Source organism: Aphelocoma coerulescens, chromosome 20 (genome assembly GCF_041296385.1).
Source record: "Aphelocoma coerulescens isolate FSJ_1873_10779 chromosome 20, UR_Acoe_1.0, whole genome shotgun sequence".
NCBI classification, from domain to species: domain Eukaryota; kingdom Metazoa; phylum Chordata; class Aves; order Passeriformes; family Corvidae; genus Aphelocoma; species Aphelocoma coerulescens.
Genome location: NC_091033.1, coordinates 3,015,766 through 3,035,743, shown reverse-complemented (window position 1 = coordinate 3,035,743; position 19,978 = coordinate 3,015,766). Strand labels below are relative to the sequence as shown.

The following is a 19,978-nucleotide window of genomic DNA, read 5'->3' as shown; positions in this document are numbered from 1 at the left end:
GAGTTTTACTTTGGAACTTGCATAGAAGAAAGGAAAAATAAATGTGATCAGATAAAACTTCTTATCACAGAGGCAGGAGCTCTGCTGCTGTGTGATGGACCCCCAGAGATACCACACACAGTAAATAAAGATCTTAGTTGGAAATCTAATCCAGGAAACTCCAAATAACAGCAGGGAAAAGATTCACCTGAACTTCTTCAAATCAAAATGAGGCAGTTGAGGGAGAAAGGGAACTTGGGTTTCATCAGATTTGTCCAAAACCATTTTCTGTTCCAGCTTAGTGTACCTGCCCATGGTGGTAGGAAGGATATTTTGACACAAAATATTCTGGCACACAGATATGTTGAACAAATGACCTGGCTAAAAACCCTTTTGTGCATGACTGACACAGCTCCTGTGCCTTAATTCCATAGACCAGAATTTAACTCAGCAAACGAAATTGCAGGATTTGGCAGCATTGAAGAAATACATGTTTTTTACTTCGAATATACTTTTATTGAGAACACTGCAAGAGATTTTTCCAAGTTTTGTTTTGGCTGTTGGCATATCCACTACAGTTTTAAAGTGTGGACCCTTCTTTTTGTATAAGGTACTTGCTGTAAGGGGAGGAATGTGTCTTTTATCCAACAAGTTCTTCCCTTTCTCAGGACTCCTGAGCCCCTGAACACTGCTGGCTGATCAGTTGCTCTTTCATTTTTCACTTCTGCCTGCACTTACTGGTGGCACACAGAATAAAGGTTGATTCCAGAAGGAGCTGCAGAGCTCCCTGTTCCTTGGGAAATGTATCAGTGGGGAAATATCTGTCATTCAGGCAATGGGAGAAGAACACAGAGAGCGACTGGAGGACAAGGAAGGCTGATGAAAATGCCCATTATTCCAGGAATGCAGGGAAATTGTTGGAAATAGCTGGTACTGAGTCCATCCTTACAGGGCTGGGAGTGCCCCGTAATGAGAGGACACAGAGCATCCTTAGGTGGCTCAGCAAAAATGGGATGGCTGAAATTTCCTGCCTGTCTCAGAAGAAGCCCAGGGTGGAGGGGGCCACCAGGGCTCTGAGCACAGATAAATCCAGACTCTAATCACCTGCTCAGGTCGTTACCAGCTCAGGCAGTTCCTGTCCCGCCAGGATTAGGGGGGCCCTGGCAGCCCTTTAAGCTACGATCTGTGTGACCTTCTTAGCACCCCGTGGGCCAAGGAAGGAAGCGATGTAAGAGGTTCTTAATTTAGAGAGCACCAGGTCAGGAGGAGGTTGCAGGTCCTGGAACCCAGTGGGGGCAGGAGCTGGGAAGGGCTGCAGGACGTGACCCTCACAGGGCTCATGGTCAAGCCTAAAAAAAGCCAAACTCTGGGATTGAGTTCCCCTCCGTGCCTAAGGTGCCTCTGTCAAGGGATGGGTGGTTGGATTACTCAGGTTGGAACTCATTCCAGAGGCCCCACAGGTGTCGTGAACCATCAGAAACCATCAGGCTGTGGAGGACACAAGCAGAAATCCCCCCCAAAACACACTCTCCCCAGTCTTTATCTGCTGTAAAAAAATTCACAGACACAGTTAAAGCTCACATTCTGAGTAGGCTCTGTGGAAGGACTGCCCTTGTCTGTGCTGGGAATGCTCTCATGGCTCGTGCAGTACTTGGGGGTGGTTGGCTGGAGGATGTTCCCAAGGGTCTGGGAGAGGTTTTGGCTGGGGCAGGTTCACTCTTGTCCCGTGGGAGTGAGCTATGGAGCCCACCTGGAAAAGGCAGGGTGGGAGGAGAGCTCTCCTCACACAGAGATGCTGGTCCCTGACCACTCTCTGCAGGGAAGCAGGTGAGTTTTGGGATGTTCTTGGCACAGTCTGTAGTGAAAGCAAAGGCCAGAATCCCACAATGGCTTGGTTTGGAAGGGACCTTAAAGCCCATCCAGTGCCATCCCTGCCATGGGCAGGGACACCTTCCACTGTCCCAGGCTGCTCCAAGCCCCCTCCAAGCTGGCCTTGGACACTGCCAGCATGAGGGGTTGTTCTGGTTGAGGATGATTAGGGGTCATTTAGTGTTCCCACACACCAGGAGCGGGGTCTGCAGGCTCAGCTCTGAGTGTTGTCCGGGGCTGGAGCCATCCCCTCCCAGTGCCCCCACTGCCTGGGGGAGCTGAGCTGGGCTGGCTGGGAGCTGGGACCCAGGCAGTCCCAGCAAGGATCAGGTTTTCCAGTGAGAGCCAAGGCCTGACACACTGAGCTGCCATTTTTGATGCTGAAGCCTTAGGAGCAGGACACTGGATGAGTGAGGGAAGAGGAGCTGCTAATTAACCCATTATAAACACCCTTGTGGCTCTGTCCCTGGGCTTACTGGGGCTTGGAAATAAGCAAATGAGCTGCAAATGAGCTGCCTGAAGCTCTCAGCTGCTCTGCCCAGGCAATAAGAGAGATGCCAAGTGATGGATGCAGGACAGGACCCTCCTGCTCAGGACCTTGATGGTGAGTGGAAGGTTGTGTGGCTCAACAGGAATCTGGGAAGAGCAGAGTACTGGGTGTTATTTAAGGGATGTAAGGCTGAACAGAAAATGAGCAGAATCATGTTTGATTCCTCAAACATGAGTTCCCCCAGCAAACACGATGCAGTGCTTTGCACCACACCTGCTTTGGGATGGAAAACCTGGAGAAGGCACAGAAACTCGAGCACATGTGGAACTGTAAACCTGTACATTCAGGCAAAACTATGCTCAAAGAAAGCCATGGGTTAAAATAACACCTTCCTAAGCCAATGATTCATCTCTAGAGCTGAGATGGTTTTCTGTGATCAACCCAAATGTTTGATTCTTTGAAGAGCTGAGCAAGCGATTCATAATGAACACTCAGTTTTCTGCAAATCTTGATCTTATTGAAATATGATATCGATTTAAATTATCTGACTGGGGGATTTTTGGTTTTCCTTTTTCACTCCTGGATTTCCTTTTCGAAATCATCTGTTTCTCAGAGCTTCTCAAGACTTGGAGGTTAATTCAGCTTAAGGTAGTGCGTGAATGGAAATTGTAAAATCTTTTCCCAAATAACTGCTTGTGCAAACACCAGACAGATGATGGCACAAGTCCCTTCTTCTGCTGTGGCTGTGCTCAAACTTTGGGTGAAAGTGTTGGCAGAACATCCTCTCCTGACTGGGTGCAACTTTCTGGCTGCATCCCTGAGTTCTGGAGCTGGAATGTGAGTCAGAAAGGAGGGAGTCAAAGGGGTGCCTTAAAATGAAGGTACAAAAATAGATCTCCCTGCACATCTTTTCTCAGCTTCCCCTTACAAGGCTGTATTGATGTGTGCTGGATGGGATATGATGGCTCTGGCCTTGGCAGATGCATCAGACACGACATGTGAGCATGGATTTTAGGGGTTTTTTTTAAGGAGACAAATAAGGGTTAGCAGGAAATGCAGAAAAGGTAAACAGTGAGGTGGCCACAGTCCTTCATCTGCAGGAATCCAGGCCTGAGATTTGCTTCCAGCTCGGCCTGAGCTGGAGATTTCAGGAAATGAGCCAAAAAGTTGCTTATTTTGCCATTTCATCATTAGATGTGCTGCTACCGTGAGGCACTGACCTTTCACAGGCAGTGCTGTGAGAAAAGATGTGGGGAAGCCTCAGGGACCTTGTGCTGCCTGGAGAGGTTGGGCTGTGCCATCCAGAGGATGGGAGATGATGCCCCAAGCCCTGTGTTTATGATGAGCTGTCTGAGGTAGGGTGTTGGGGTTTTTTTCTGCTAAAATCCTTTCTTTTTAGTTTCTTCCTGAGAGTGGAGGTTCCATTGGATAAACAGGGTCAGTGGATCAGTGGGGCTGGCCTTGGGATGTGCTGGGCAAGCTCGGAGGACTGATGTGGGTCCTCAGCTTTCCTCTGGTAGGTGAACTCTGTAGAGGCTCCCCAGGGAATGGGCACAGCCCCGAGGCTGCCAGAGCTCCAGGAGCGTTTGGACAGCGCTGCCAGGGATGCCCAGGGTGGGGTTGTTGGGGTGTCTGTGCAGGGCCAGGAGCTGGGCTGGGTGATCCTGTGGGTCCCTTCCTGCTCAGGATATTCCAGGATTCTTGGAATTCTCCACTTGATCGTGGGCTGTTCCCACCCCCCTTCCCAGGGGAGAGATGCAAAGGGACCAGGGCAGCCTTGGCCTCTTGCCTGTTTTTCCTGTTGTACTGGGGGAAAAGCCTTGTAATCAGACCTTGTTCCATTCCCCTGTGTCTATCCCTAAAAGCCTGGCTTTGCTGTGCTGCGTGGAGCCAGGACACCTGCACCCTGTTCACCTTCCATGGGTTATCTCCCCAGAGAATCTTGGAATCATTACGGTGGGAAAGGACCTCCAAGATCATCAAGTTCAACCCTTAACCCAGCACTGCCAAGCTCATCACTAACCATGTCCCCAGGTGCCACATCCACATGTTTTTTGGATACTTCCATGGATGGTGACTCCACCACTGCCCTGGGCAGCCTCTTCTGATGCCTGACCACCCTTTTAATGAAGAAATTTCCCCCCATATCCAATCTGAATCCCCCCTGGCACAACTTGAGGCCTTTTTCTCTTGTCCTGTCCCTTGTTCCCTGGGAGCAGAGCCCAGGGAGTTGTGGAGAGCCAGAAGAAACCCCCTCTTTTCCGCTCTCTTTACATCACAGCTTCCCTGAGCCTGTCCCTGCTGCCTGTTAGGAGTGGGGTGCAATGAACCATCCCTCAGCTTCCCACAGTTCTGGTCCAAAGCCAAGGAGAAGTTTGTCAGGGCAGGGAGAGGTTTGTGGGCCACTGAGCTTTCTCTGCTGTTGTTAATTATCCATCACTTCTTGCCCTACTTTCCCTCCAAGCCTTCCCTGCCTGCTCAGTGTCTGCTGGGGCTCGGCAGAGTCCCTGTGCTTCTCTGGGCTGGGTGGCTCAGCCCCACAGAGATGTTCTGAATCTGTTCCTTGTCCGACTTTGCCTGTCACTGTCTGTGCCTTGATCTTCCTTGTACCTAGATCCAAAAAGTCTGCTTCATTCTTTTTTTTTTTTTCCCCCATTTGCTTGTCACAGCTTTGAATGCCTTTATTATTCCTTCTTCCCTCCTCTGGCAGAGGTGTCTCTGCTTATAATCTTCTTAGCACTGAGGCAGCCTGTTCATTTCAAAGAAAGCTGCTTTAAAGGCAGGTGTGAGCCAGACTTGGCCGATTCTTTCTTTTCCCCTGTGGCTTGAAGAGCCTGAAAATATTCCTGTAATCATTTCACAGAATCCCAGAATGGTTTGGGTTGGAAGGGAGCTTAAAGCTCCTCTCATTCCACCCCTGCCACGGCAGGGACACCTTCCACTGTCCCAGGTGATTCAGGGAATGGGCTGCAGGGCTTTGGGCTGGCCCCATGCAGCTCTTGGGTGATGGGCCCAGGACACAAATGGGACTTGAGGTAAGTTCCCCATGCTCGAGGGAGGTGCCTGAGCTGTTCTCTCTCCACCCAGGCCTTGTCCAGTTCTGGCTCTCCCAGTGCACGGCACTGCTGTGTTCAAAGTGCAGCAGCTCCGTGTCCAAGGGCTCAGCCCAGGGCAGTCCTGGAGGGAAGCAGGGTGTCCCCCTGTGCACTCACACCTGCCATTCAAGCCCTGATGGCCACTGGACCAGCAGGGATGTGGATGTGAGGCTGTGCTTGTCCTGTGGCCTCACCCAAATGCTGCCTGTCCCACCAGCCTGCAGAAGGCAGCGGGATGCATCCACCCCATGGATGGGCCAAACTGGGCTGCAGCAGCCAGGGCTGGTGAATTCTGCTCAGGAGCTGGGGGATGCCTGCAGGGATGGCTGCAGGGAGCCTGGGGGTGCATTTGGGAGAGGCAGGGGGGAGTCCTGGGGACAGCCAGCTCCAGTCTGCCCTGCCCAGCCCTTCCCTGTGTCTGTGCAGACAGGGGGGAACACACCCAGGGAAAATGCCCCACCCTGCAGCAGCCCCGTGTCCCTCCTGTGGGGCAGAGGGGCAGGGGACAGCAGCAGGCAGATGGAGGGACTCAGCACCCTGCTGCATTTTGGCTACAGAAGCCAAGGAGTGAAGTTTGCTATGCCAGCACCTCCTTCTGCAGGAGATTTCTTTTCTTCTCTGATGCTTTGCTGCTTCTCAGAGTCTGGAAATGCATCTGTGTTGTTCACCTGACCATTCCATGCGGTCACAGCCTTTACAGCCTCTGCCTTGGCTCCTATTACACTTCCCAAAGCCTCTTCATTGCCTGGCTCCTCTAATCTCTCCAGAAGCACCCATGTTTTATGCCTTGGTTATGCCTCCCTTCCTTTTAATTAATTTTTTACAGTGCCTTGCTCATCCCCATTGCCCTTTTTGATTTAATTTATTGCTCACTAGCCATCACAGCACTTGGGCAAGCCTTTAATTTATCTCTTCCTGTGTCCCGTGCCCCCCCTCTGTCCTCTCCCAATATTGATTTCTCCAGTTTGATTTCACCCTGCGCTTTCCAGCGTCGTCTCCCACCCTTCCCTCCCACTCAGAACTGCTTGGATGAGTCCCCCCCCCCCATTAGTGACCTTGCTGCATTGTAATTCCTGGCCTAACAGGGCTGGGATTGCTGCTTGTTGCATCCCCCCCTTCCTTGGGCTTGGCTTCCACCCCAAATGTCTCAAAATTAACTCTGGCTAATTCCCATCCCATTGCTGTGCTAAGGTAAAGGTCCTTTCCCAGATGGAAGGGCCTGATGGCCATGACCTGGTGTAGCTTCTCTGCTGAGTTTCCTGCAGGCAGGGAGGTGTTCCAGGGACAGGGATGGGTCAGACTTCACTTGGTTCCAGCTCTGAGCAAGGAGGGAAGTCTGTGCTCCCAGCAGCTCTTTGTTCCTGCCATTATCCTGGAGATGAGGATGTGCAGCCAAACCTGCCCTGGGGAGGCCTGGCTGCCCCCAGCCCAGCTCTCCCGCTGCTCTGGAGCTTTTTCCTGCTCTGCATTTAAACTGTGAGGAAACTGTGGAAGGAAAGAGGGAATAAATTACTTTTCTTCTGCCTTTTAGCTGCCCTGTGGCTGCCACACCCCAGCTCCCCAGCATCCCCACTGCAACACCCCAGAGCTCGGACAAAGAGGGAACCCCCAGATTTGCTTCATGGTTGTGAGGAATTGAGGGCTTTTATTGGCCACCATAAATGGTCCATTTACTTACAGAGCAGTCCCTGCCATTACCACAACGGCTTTGGAAAGCACAGTACTGCAGAGACTCAGGTTGTTTTGTCATCTGTGGCCATGTGATTTGCAAGCTGAGCCCAGAAGTGGGAAAGGGATCAGAGGATGGTGTCTCAGTTTGAAAGACAGGTGTCTGCTAAGGAAGGCAGAAGCCTCCCTTGGAGTGGCAGATGTAACCCCTTTCCCTCTGAGTTATTATAATTTTGAAATCAAGGGTCTTTAGGCAGAGATGTGGGAAAATAGGAATAACAGTTCTTTACTATATATATATATATATATATATATATATAACTAGTCAAACAAAACAACAACAACTATGACAGTAACAGCAAACACAAACCCAGTCCCAGCCTTCTCGGCTGTCAGGCTATTTCCCCTCGGGTGCAGTTCCGCTCGCAGCCGACAGGGATCGCTGGCGGCTCCCGGTGAGCAGGGCAGGTGCGATGGTTCCCCCGCGGCTGCAGGGGGCGCTCCGGAGCGAGCTCGGGAAGCACGCGGCTGCTCTGATGCCCTGGGATCCCGGGGAAGGATGGAACAAAGGAGCTTCAGAAACCGGTGGGCAGCTGGTCCCGGGTTCTCGGAAACAGCAGGCTGGACTGGTAGGCTGGAGCGGCAGGCACAAACACAAATCCCGGGTGGCAGACGAGATGTATCCAAAAGGGGAACCCCCCGGGGCTCCAGGCAGGCAGGGTAAGCACGGCTACAGCGTAGCGAAGGCTCGAAGCAGCAGCGGGGCGGGCGGCCACAGCCCAGCCTCCAGCAGGGCAGGGAAAAGCAGCTTTGGGATCCCGGCGTTGTTCCCAGCAGAGGGAAAGACGCCGAAAACGGGAACCAGCAGCTCTTCTCTCCGCGGCTTCTCTCTCCAGACGCTGAGAGCGAACTGAACTGCCCGCCAGGTGAGAACAAAAGCCTGGCCGGGCCCTTTTGTCTTTCTTAAGTATGGCTATTTATCTCCTAGCAACATGCTATGGGAAAAAATTCCTTTAACAGAAAAAAAACTAGGACTAAACTGAAACCCCAACAGATGGGAACCATATGTTTGTTAAAAACACACAGCAAGGCAAGATCGTGAGCTGTTACCTGCTCTCCTGTAGAACAGGCACAAAACACAGCAGGCTGAGGCTCAAAATAGTGGTTATCTACATAGTTCCCTGTTCCTGCTAAAAAATACTTTGGTTAGAGCTGTGCTTGTGTATGGGATTTCCATTTTCATGGGATATTGTGTCACCGAGCTGGTTCTGTCTGGTGGAGGACCAGGCTGTATAAAGGGGGTTGAAATTGGCTTTGGCAATGGACACGGTTGGATATCATGCCTTTGGATATTGGGAAAAGGTTCTTCTCCCACAGGGCACTGCCCAGGCTCCCCAGGGAATGGGCACGGCCCTGAGGCTGCCAGAGCTCCAGGAGCTCTCAGGGATGCCCAGGGTGGGGTTGTTGGGATCTCTGTGCAGGGCCAGGAGCTGGGCTGGATGATCCCTGTGGATCATCCCTCCCAGCTCAGGGATATTCCATGATCCTATCATTCCACCTCCTGACTCCCAGGGCATCAAAGTGGTAATCCCTTGAGTGTAACAGCCCTGGGATATTATCACCTTATGGAAAATGAGGGAATACAAAGGGCACTGCATCGGTCATGTAAAGTTTTGAAGATCTCAGGCAGACTCAGAGGAGCCAAGGGAACATTTCTGGTTTAATTGGTGGCTGGTTATAAATACCAGTAATTCCACAGTGGGGTATTGGCATGGTTAGATTTGGTTAGGGAATAAAATGTGGGAACTGTAGGATTGAAATTGCCCATGGCCTGGAGGAGCTGGCTACTGCACTCAGCAGAGGTGTGTAGGAAACCTGGGAACATTGACTTTATTCCATTAACTCTCTTTTATTCTTTTCTCTTCCTCGTTCTCCCTATTTCCCATTCTCCCCTCTTCAGCTGAGTTTGGCACTGCAGCTAGGATCACCCTCTAACTCCTGAAGGTAGGTCACGTCCCTGATGCTGTCAGGGAAATCTGTAGGTGTCTGTGAGGTGCTGACCCTTTTCCAAATTAAGAAGCTCTCCTTGTCCATCTTTGACAACTTTTACCAATGCACGAGAAAAGGAGAGCGGCTCCCTTCTCCCTCTGTCTCCAGATCCAGAAATACCCTTTTTTCATGGAGGAACAGCCCCCCATCCTACCCACCCTTACCTTACCCTGCTTTTTACAAAGGTGTGGAGTGATAGGAAAAGGGGGAAAGGCTTTAAGCGTAAGGAGGTCAGGGATGGATGGGATATTGGGAAGGAATTGTTCCCTGTGAGGGTGGGGAGGCCCTGGCACAGGGTGCCCAGAGAAGCTGGGGCTGCCCCTGGATCCCTGGCAGTGTCCAAGGCCAGGCTGGACATTGGGGCTTGGAGCAGCCTGGGATAGTGGGAGGTGTCCCTGCCCATGGCAGGGGGTGGAACAAGAGGAGCTTTAAGGCCTCTTCCAGCACAAACGCTTCAAGCATTCCATGGTAGAGCAGTTTGCAGCACTTTGGGAGGATTTGTTTGCCAACTGTCAAAGGAAACTTTTAAAGAAGCTGGAGACCTTTTTTGGGGGGTCAGTCAGTGACACAGTTTGAGATTCAAAGTGAAACTGCAACTTGAGCAAACTCCAGAACTGGAGAGGAAAACTGTGCTTTACTGCTAGACCTCAAAGAGGGGATCCTGCTCTATTTCTTGTGAAGATTGTTTGGAGACAGTACCTGACAGACAAGGATGTGTTCAGATCTGTTTGGATAATTTATCTTCCATTGTGAATTGTGGTTCTTTTGTGAAACACCCCAGGCCCCTCCAAGTGGTGATTGATTCAATCCATCTGCCTTCCCCTGGGAATGACATCTCTTCCCCTCTCCGTGGGCTCTCTGCAAACAAGGAGCTATAAATAAACACCAATATCTCTGTTTGCAGGGGGTGGAAAACTGCACTGGAGCTTTGCCTTTGTACTTGTAAATAAAAATGGGCAGGTAGGAGATGCTCCAAGCCAAAGCCAAGCAGAAATTGGGAGCACACATAGATGCTGCTTTGTGGCACATGAAATCTGCAGAACTGTAAAATCAGGTGATATTATTTTGTAATTTGAGGGAAAAGTGTGTAAGGGGTGGAGAGTTTTTGATACAGACCCAGCCGAGTCTTTTAGTGAACTTTTTCTTTCTCATGCTCACAAGCAGAGTAGAAATGCTGGAGTTTGTAGTGCTGGAGGGTCAAGGTTTGATGGGCTGGCAGAAGTGATGCACTGGGAGGGGGTGGAGGAAGCTGCACTTGCCTTTCCTGGCTGTGGAAAGTCTGCTGAGACCCATCTGCAAGGAGATTTGGGGAAAAACCTTCTTCTTGTAGGGCCCTGGTGCCTGGGTGGTGCCTCTGGTGCCCTGTGTGATGCAGGGAGGAATTAAGGGCTGGACATAGTGTAGCAGCATTCACTGGAGCTGCTGGAAAGCTGATGAGCAATGTAAAATTTGGCTGGATTTTGGCTCTAGGACTCCGTGGTGAAGGAATTCCCATAGGTACAGGTACAACTCACGGGCACACTCGGTGTGGGAAGCATATCCAGAGATGGGAACAGAGCTGGAGAAGGGGCTGGAGCCCCAGGAGTGGCTGAGGGAGCTGGAAAGGGGCTCAGCCTGGAGCAAAGGAGGCTCAGGGGGGACCCTGTGGCTCTGCACAAGTCCCTGACAGGAGGGGGCAGCCGGGGGGGTCGGGCTCTGCTCCCAGGGAACAGGGACAGGAGGAGAGGGAACGGCCTCAGGCTGGGCCAGGGGAGGTTTAGATTGGATATTGGATATTTCCTTCCCTGAAAGGGTGGTCAGGCATTGGAACAGGGCAGTGGTGGAGTCCCCATCCCTGGAGGTGTTCAAAAAATGTCCTTGGGGATGTGGGTTAGGGGTGGGCTTGACAGTGCTGGGTTAATTAATGGTTGGACTCATGGATCTTAAAGGGCTTCTCCAACCTTAATGATTCCATGGTTCAATGAGCCTGAAGGATGAGTCCATGGGGGTTGTCCTGCTCAGAGCCAACTGCAGAGTCCCTGTGCTCAGATAAGAGCTGTTCTGTCACTTTACAGGGCAGTTTTTCTAAGAGGAATGACCCCAGAAAATAGTCCCTGAGCTTTTCTCTACAGCGGTGCCATTTCTTCCTCCTGAGCATTTTTCCTCAGAGCTGTCTCCTTGGTGAGCTGTGATCCATAGATCAGGAGCTCCATCCTAGAGCCACATGTGGCAGGAAAATCCTTCACCATCTCGTACCAGCATCAATGGAATCTTGACAGAAAACCCAGCCCCAGGAGGGGCTCTGCCAGCTGCTCTCTGCTGCCCTTTCCATCCTGCCTTCTAAACTCCCATCCAGGGAGGGATGTCCCAGCTCTGGCCACAGGGATCCAGCTGGTCTCAGCCCTTCCTGCACACTGGTGAGTGTCCTTGGACAGCCCTGCTTTGGGGCCAGCACAGCTCCTCAAATGTAAGGAGAAGTGTCCAGTGTCAGCACTGGAAACCATTCCTGAAAGGAGGATGGGAAGTGGAGATGGAGCTCCTGCCTCTGGCCCTTCCTGGGAGCCCCCTCCAGAGCTGGGGGGGAGCAGGGGCTGATCCCAAGGTCCCTCCACCCTGAAAGCCTCTGCTGGGACTGGTGCTGCAGCAGCCCCAAGGGTGCATGAGGTCTGAGATCGTGGAATCGTGAATGGTTTTGGAAGGGACTTTAAAGCTCATCCCATTCCACCCCCTGCCATGGACAGGGACACCTTCCACTGTCCCAGGCTGCTCCAAGCCCCGTCCAGCCTGGCCTTGGACACTGCCAGGGATCCAGGGGCAGCCCCAGCTTCTCTGGGCACCCTGTGCCAGGGCCTCCCCACCCTCCCAGGGAACAATTCCTTCCCAATATCCCATCCAACCCTGCCCTCTGGCAGTTGAAAGCCATTCCACCTTGTCCTGGCACTCCATCCCTTGTCCCAAAAGAAGCTCTCCTGGAGCCCCTTTAGGGTCTGGAAGGGGCTCTGGAGTCTCCCTGGAGCCTTCTCCTCTCCAGGTGAACACTCCCAGCATTCCCAGCCTTTCCCAGAGCAGAGAAGCTCCAGCCCTTGGAGCATCTCCGTGGCCTCCTTGCCACTTGTTCTATCAGCTCCATTTCCTTCATGCCCTGGGGGCCCCAGGGCTGGAGGCAGCTCCACAGGTGGGGTCCCACCTGAGCAGAGCAGAGGAGGAGAATCCCCTCCCTTGAGGTGACCGTGAGCTGCCTTTGCAACAGAAGTAGGGCACTACTGCACCTCAGACCACTTCTGATGGGCTCAGTGAGTCCTTCTCACATGGGAACTTCCTCTGTCCCTCAGTGCTCGTGCTCTGCCTCACCTCATTTCACCTGCAGAACTATTTCCAGAGCTCCTGCAACAGTCCTGCAGTCCCTCGGGATGTTTGTCCTTCTTTGCCTTCATCTTCTGCATCCTCTGTGTGTGCTCCAGTGCCAGGGCTGCTGTGCTGGTGCAGAGCAGCTGTTCCCAAACTGGGATAACATCCCCCTGCATTCGGCTGACTTGCATTTCCTCCTTACCCTTGGTATTAATCCCAAACTTGCAGAATCCCCAGGTATTAGGATTTGATAGAGATGCTGCTCTTTGTGTGGCGAGACAGCTGATGGAAGTCTTTGTACTGCAGGTGGTGAGCTGCCAATCCATCTAAAGCCAGGCTGTATTAGCACTCTGATATCAGAAATATCCCTGCTGATAGCGGGAAATCTGCTTGGGGAAGCAGAGTGCACTGCCTTTGTGCCTGGGCTCGTGTGTGTGCCCTGCCTCGCTGGCTCCATCCGAATCTGCCAAGTCTGGCACATCCAGAATGCTTCCTGTGGATCTGGATATTGCTGTGAAAGGAAAAGAGAGGACAGCATCCCATTTCCAAAAATGTCAGGCTGCAAGGGAGGAGGCAGGAGGAGGGCCTGGGCTGAGGGAGCTGTTTTGGGTTATATTTGCAGGACTGGGGGCACTCAGGAAGTGACACCCACCCAACAGAGGTGCTCACTCCTTGTTCCTCCACCCTCTCCCATATTCTTCTTCCATGCTCATCCTCTCCCTTCCCTGGTGTGAGACAAGGCCATGACCCTGTGGTCATTGTAGGGTCCTGAGCCTCCCCATGGCTCAGGGATGCCATATCCAGATCCTTTCCCGGGGCTGTGAAAGGGATGCATGGATGTCTGAAGTGTGATTTGGGCTGGTAACTACACCACTGGTATTTAATACCAAAACCCTACCTTCTCTTGGGCCACTTCCATTTTTCAGTCCTAGGAATAATCAGAACAGTAGGCAGGAAACAAAATGCATCATTGATAAAATGAAACTCTTGGGGTTATGGTGGGCAATAACATTTGCAGGAAATCCTTTTCCCCTTTTCTTACTCTAATTCTCCACAGCGACCAGGCTGGTTTTCCCACCTGGTTCCAAAGAGCAAACACAGCTTAGTTCGAGGTAAATCCTGCTCATCCCTCCAGGATCCAGCATTCCCTTGCCCTGTCCCAGATCCATCACTTGTCTGGTGTTTCCAGCCAGGCGCCCAGCTGAGATGAAGGGCTGGGAAGGAGGGATGGGCTGCTCTAAAAACCCCAGCTGTGATGATGGAGCAGCATTCCGTGTGGTGAGAGCGGTCTGGGCAGAGCAGGCAGTGGATAAATATGGAATATATTCTATGAAGTAACTTGGTGATTCCCAATTAATACCCTAATTGCCCCTTTTTTTAATTATTGACTCCAGAATTACCAAGCTGAGTTGCAAATGCTGCAGAGTATAAAAAGGAAGGAAGGACTTTTTATTGATATTTTGGAATTACAAATTATGTTTGTTGTGAAAAAATGAGAAACCATCTGTTTAATTGGTCGTAGGATGCAATTTGTGAGCACTTAGGTAAGAAAAATACAGCTATCTAGGGGATCGTTAAAGATCCCTTTCCTCTGAGTCAGCAAAGCTCAGAGCTGGGGAGGAGACAGATCTATATTCCATAAAATTCAGAGTAACAAGGAGCTCTGTCTGAGGGATTGCTCTTGGCAGGGAGAGAGGTGCTGGCTTGGGTGGGATGGACAGACAGGAAGAGAAGGTTTAGGGGCTCAACAAGAAAAAGAAGAGGTTCTCTGGGCTAAGGTGGCTTGATCCTATTTCATATTCCCTGCTGGAATGTGGGGCAAGCCCCCTGGGTCACAGGAAGTTTCTGGCTGCAAACAGAAAAAAAAAACCAAACCCTGGGATTCTTCTAATGGCTTTTAGAGGACAGAGGGTAGATTTAGATGGGATTTTGGGAGAGACGTTGTCCCTGTGAGGGTGGGCAGGCCCTGGCACAGGGTGCCCAGAGAAGCTGGGGCTGCCCCTGGATCCCTGGCAGTGCCCAAGGCCAGGCTGGACAGGGCTGGGAGGGAATGTGATGCTGGTGTCATTCCCACAAAGCCCTTGGAAAAACAGCACTGGGAGCTTGCTGTTGCAGGCAGATTTGTTAACAGCAGTAATTAGAAGTGAAGCCTGTACTGCAGGTGGCAGAAGCCTCTGGAGGTTAAAGATCACGATTCGGACTGAGAAGGGCTCTGCTCTCACTCACTGGATGAACGACAGGATTTGGCACAGGATTCCTTTGTGGAGAAGGACATCGGGGCTGCCTGGTGCCATCATTTTCCATCATCCAGGAGGAGAAGGGGGATGCTGAGGGGGTGGATGGCACTGAACTGAGGGGATGTGGGGAAGCAGGCAGGGAGAGCCCAGGGAACGGCGTGCAGGGATAGAGACCTGGATCTCGTGGCTGCTGTCCCCTCTGCAGGCTTTTCCTCCTTGTGTCTTCTCACCTAGAGCCCCCTGTGTGCCCTGTGGGTCTGGCAGCTCCTGCCTGCAGCTCCTGCCTGCCCTGCATCCCCCCTGGAAGCATCCCTGTGGCCTGCTAAATGTGATGGCAGATCAGGTGTCTGCCATCCCTGCCCCACCTCGTCACCACCTCCTGTCCTGGTGGCAGTGAAGCTGATGCTGCTTGGACACCCTCATGCTCACCAGGTGTAGGTCTTGTAGCACCAGCAGGGCAGACCCGTGCCACCCCAAGCTTTGCAGTCCCCCTGGGCTCTGTGCTGGCCCCTGGGCTCTGAGCCTGCTGCACTTTTAAGGGCTTGGAACTGCACGAGGAATGGTGGTGTTGGAGTAGGGCAAAATTATAGAATCTGGAATGGTTTGGGTTGGAAGGGACCTTAATGATTATCCCATTCCACCCCCTGCCGTGGGCAGGGACACCTTCCACTATCCCACGTTGCTCCAACCCCTGTCCAAGCTGGCCTTGGACGCTCCCAGGAATCCAGGGGCAGCCACAGCTGCTCTGGGCACCCTGTAGGTTGCTCACCCTGTAGGAAAGGTCCAAGTTTCAGCCCTTCCTGTGTTCCTGTGCCATGGCCAGCATGGGAGAGGCCACCAGGCACTCTGCAAAGAGGTGATGGAAGGAGAGGTTGCTCCTGGTCTGCACCAGGATGCTGCTCTCACAGTGCTTTTCCTCACTGGAAAAGGTTTTGCAGCTTGGGGACCCCTTTCCCCCTTTGGACTCCCCATTTTCCTGCTCCTTCAGGCTATTCCTGCCTCTGTCTGGCTCAGAAACTCTTCCCCCCTGACCCTGCAGCCCACCCTCAGCCAGGGCTGTGCCACCCACTCCAGTTTTTATCGTGCCACAGCTGGGCAGTGTTCAATCTTCACCATCCCACTGCAGCACCCTGGAAACAACACCATTTACAGGAATTCCTCCCCCCAGGGCTGAGCTCGAGTTGAGGAGCAACTGTAAATCCCTCCTGTAGGTTTTTTTTTTCTTTTCTATTTGTTTTACCCAGATCTAATCAATGCCATAAAGGGCAAAGCAGCAGTTTTGTTTATTTATCACGGGGAGCAGCACAGCAAATAGTCCAGCACTTGGCAGTTTGCTGACCAATGCTCCCGATAATCAGCGTTTTTCAGGCTCTTTGCAGGGAAGTCCTGTGGAGTGGGGATACATCAATAATGCCATGATCACAGAATTTGATGGGAAGGCCACCTTTTGTAGATTTCATAGCTCTCCATAGCAATGACATCGGGGATTTTGTTCTACAGAAGACAAATGAAAAAGGTGAGTTTTAATTCAAGTTTTTTAGGTTAAAAATTCCTTTTTCAGTGCAAATTGACATAGAATCATAGAATCAGAGAGTGGTTTGGGTTGATAGAGACCTCAAAGATCATAGAATCGTGGAATATTTGGGTTGGAAGGGACCTAAAAGCTCATCCCATCCCACCCCCTGCCATGGGCAGGGACACCTTCCACTATCCCAGGGCGCTCCAAGCTGGCCCCAGACACTTCCAGGGATGGGGCAAATGTCATAGAAAGTTTTTTATTTTGGAGTTGTCATGCTTTTAGTAAGAAGAATGAAAGCTGTAACCTTTACTGAGAAATAGGAAATTGTAACTTTGAGTTTTAATCTAAGAAGAGAGGGCCACAGTTGATCCATTTTTCTGTAAGCTTTATGATTTCATTGCAGAAATTTCATGGCAAACCCTTTCCCCTCCCTTTCCAGGTGCTCTCCAGCACTGTCAGGGGGTAATTTTCTGACAGAAGAGAGAGGATTCCTTGGCAAAGCCCCACTCCCTGCTGCAGGTGCTGTGTCCCTCTCCCAGAGACCTGAGAATTCTATTCCAGGGAATTCCAGGGAAGCCTCGTGCATCTCATTTGGCTGGATCTCTTTTCCCAGCACGTTCTGCTTCCTCAAGGGCAACATTTGCTTCCAAGCCCTGCCAGACCAGCGTGGGCTGCCGGAGATAAGGGTGACAAATTGGCACACGGGGAATAAACTTGGATCTTGGAATAAACTTGGGTCCTTGAATGCCATATCCAGCCTTTCCTGGGGTGAAACACAACCAGGGCTCAGCACCTGGGCAGGTCACAGCTTACTAAATGTCCTCCTTAAGATGCTGAAATCGTTTGCCTTGGTTCCCTGACGGGGATGGTTCACCCTGTCCCCTCCATCCTCAGTGCCAGTCCCTGTCCCAAAAGCCTTGCTCCTCAACCACTCCCTATTTTCACCTCCTCATCAGCTTGATCTCTGGGATGGCTGAGCTGGAGTTTTCCCTGGACCCTAAATAGAAGTTTTCATGCCTCTGTGGCAGGGCAGGATGCCCTGAGGAGCCTGATGTGGTGCCCAAATCCAGCAGCTGGATGGTGAGAGGAGCAGGGGCAGGGCTCACGCCCCGCTCACCCTGCAGCCAGCACATGCAAGGAGGACCCCGGATTGCAGCACGAGGGTCTCACCCCTGCAGCTCCCAGATCAGTGCTGTGGTTTGTGCAGCAGCTGCTGTCAGTAAAGTGTGTGGATGAGCCTCATTAGCGCTGCCTTACGAGTGCAGTTGAGTGTAATTGTTCGCTGTGCTTAAAAACCAGAACCAGGGGGAATTGCTGAAACACGGAATTTTAAAAGAAACATAAAGATTTAGTTAGAAGGTCAGCTGTGCTGAATTTAGTTAGAAGGGAGTTTAGGATTGGTTAGAATTAATTAAAAGTTAATAGTTAGCTAAGAAGAGCTGGGCCTGAAATAAGCTTTAAGATGTAAGTAACTGATTGCTAAATCACTGATTACCTGTTATTTCTATGTTTGTTTAGCTGTGCTTAGGATGAGAAACAGAAACATTGATAAGTAGATCTAAAGAAATGTAGACAATTACCAATTTTCCCCACCTGAGAACCTATCCAGAAGTCACGAAGAGAGGAACTGGAAGGTCACCAAAAGTAATTTGTATTGTCAAAACTCAGGAAGGCAGAAAGGTCAAATTGAGGAAGACTATTTTTACTTCCTCTTCGAGACCACTGACCCAATTCAGAGAGCACACTATGCATGCTTAATGACATATAAGCTCATTTCCATACAAAGCAGAGAATAAGAGGTGTTAATGTTATAAATATGCATTTGTATTTTAGATATTCATAACTTCTGTGGATAAATAGACTCTGTATTGGCTTGTACCTTTGCACTGCCTATCAGGGAGCTGTCCCATGCAGCTGCCTGCTGCTAGAATAAACATACACTTTCTAACTCTAAACTGTTAGGGAGTCTTTGTCCATCTCAGTTGGGTGTTGGTATTAGATCCATACCCATATTTTGGGTAATCCACTGCCAGGATATATTCTCTGGGTGTGAAATGTGGGAAATAACGGAGCTGGGGCCTGGAGCTGGTGTTTAGAGCAGTGTATGGAAAGCAGAGCTGGGATTTAGGGGAGCAAATGAAGCATTTCACCTGATGCTGCAGTTTGGCACAGACAGGCAGGGTCTTCCAGCTGCTTCTGCCAAGTGTGTGGCAGAGCCCAGTGGCAGAGGGGTGGGCTGGGCATGGATTCCCAAATCTGAGCATCCCACAGCAAGCTGGCATCTCCCATGAGTGCAGTGTTAACCTTCTGCCTCTGAGCAGCGGGAGGGATCCCTGGGGATGGATTTCCTTAAGAAGAAGCCTGGAGGGTCTGGGAGGTGTTGGGATCAGCCCATCACTGTCATTCCACCACTGTTTGTGCCTCCTGGTGCTCGCTCCCAGGCCAGCCCAGCACGGAGCCTGGGAACCTGAGCGTGATTAAAGTGTCTCTTTCAGACAGAAATGCAGTTAAGATGTCAACAGTCAGACTCCCCTGCCCCCCTTGTCACTTGTGCCAGTGGTTAATCATCTCCCTGCTATAATTTGTGCCCTTTATCTCATTTGAATTGGTTGGGCTTCAGCTTGCAGCCATTATTCCTGTTGTGTCTTTACCCTTTTGATTAAAGAGCCCTTTGGTATCTGGTATTGTCTGCAGATGAAGGTTCCTGCACACAGTAATCACATCACCTTCCCATATCCCTTTTGATAAGCTAAACAGAACAAAGTCTTTAATTTTCTCTTTGTCACACATTTTCTTCCACCCCTGTATCATCTCTGGGGCTGAATGCTGTACTCCCTAATATTTATTTTTTTAACCTGGAGAATTTAGATCTTGAATTGAGTGTCTCAGTTGTCAAATTGGAGGTGCAGAAGTCCGGCCAAGCCTCAAGCCCTGAGTTTAGAGACTGACCCATGCCCTGGACCTCACCCTCCTGTGGATGCTTGGCAAGCAGGAAGCCCCAAAGCCTCGGATTTACGATCTCTGCTCTGGAGTCAGGCTGGGAGAGCTGGGGGTGTTCACCTGGAGAAGGGAAGGCTCCAGGGAGGGCTTAGAGCCCCTTCCAGGGCCTAAAGGGGCTCCAGGAGAGTGAGTTTGGACAAGGGATGGAGGACAGGACACAGGGAATGGCTTCCCACTGCCAGAGGGCAGGGCTGGATGGGATATTGGGAAGGAATTGTTCCCTGTGAGGGTGGGCAGGCCCTGGCACAGGGTGCCCAGAGAAGCTGGGGCTGCCCCTGGATCCCTGGAAGTGTCCAAGGCCAGGTTGGACGGGACTTGGAGCAGGCTGGGATAGTGGAAGATATCCCTGCCATGGCAGGGGGTGGAATGGGGTGAGCTTTAAGGTTCCTTGAACCCAAACCATTCTGGGATTCCTTTTGTGGTTTACCACACAAGACACCCAGCAGCCCTCGGAGCAGGAGTGTGACTCTGCACAGAGCAGTTCTCAGCAAGGTGTCTGACCTGGTGCCTCCCCGGACGCTCCAGATGGATCCCATTAACCCCTTCTGGGAAGGCCAGCTCAGGGTCAGGCCAAAGGCAGGTGCACACAGGGTTCACGTGGGTCTGAAGTTCGTTTCTCCAAGCCTTGCTCCTGGTGCCTTCCTGGCATGACTCCCTTCGCTGAGGACACCTCCAGCTCTGCTTGGCCATATGGCTTTCTGATCCTCCTATCAGAACGTGCAGAGGAGAAAAAGAGACACCTAAA

The 19,978-nt window shown here is 51.4% G+C and overlaps 1 protein-coding gene across 5 annotated transcripts in view; it reads left to right on the top strand.

Moving 5' to 3' along the window:
- The window catches only part of RALY (RALY heterogeneous nuclear ribonucleoprotein), a 119,772-nt gene that overhangs the window by 42,766 nt on the left and 57,028 nt on the right, over positions 1-19,978 (top strand). Inside the window, exons 1-3 of one of the 5 annotated variants that reach the window (XM_069034138.1) lie at positions 2,417-2,452; positions 9,062-9,105; positions 16,083-16,230. The exons of 3 other annotated variants lie outside the window; for them this stretch is intronic. In XM_069034138.1, coding sequence (XP_068890239.1) covers positions 16,189-16,230 — 42 coding nt within the window. In that variant the 5' untranslated portion in view covers positions 2,417-2,452; positions 9,062-9,105; positions 16,083-16,188. Of the gene's footprint in view, positions 1-2,416; positions 2,453-9,061; positions 9,106-16,023; positions 16,231-19,978 lie in introns of those variants that run through there. One more of the 5 variants, XM_069034137.1, reaches the window with a different exon arrangement.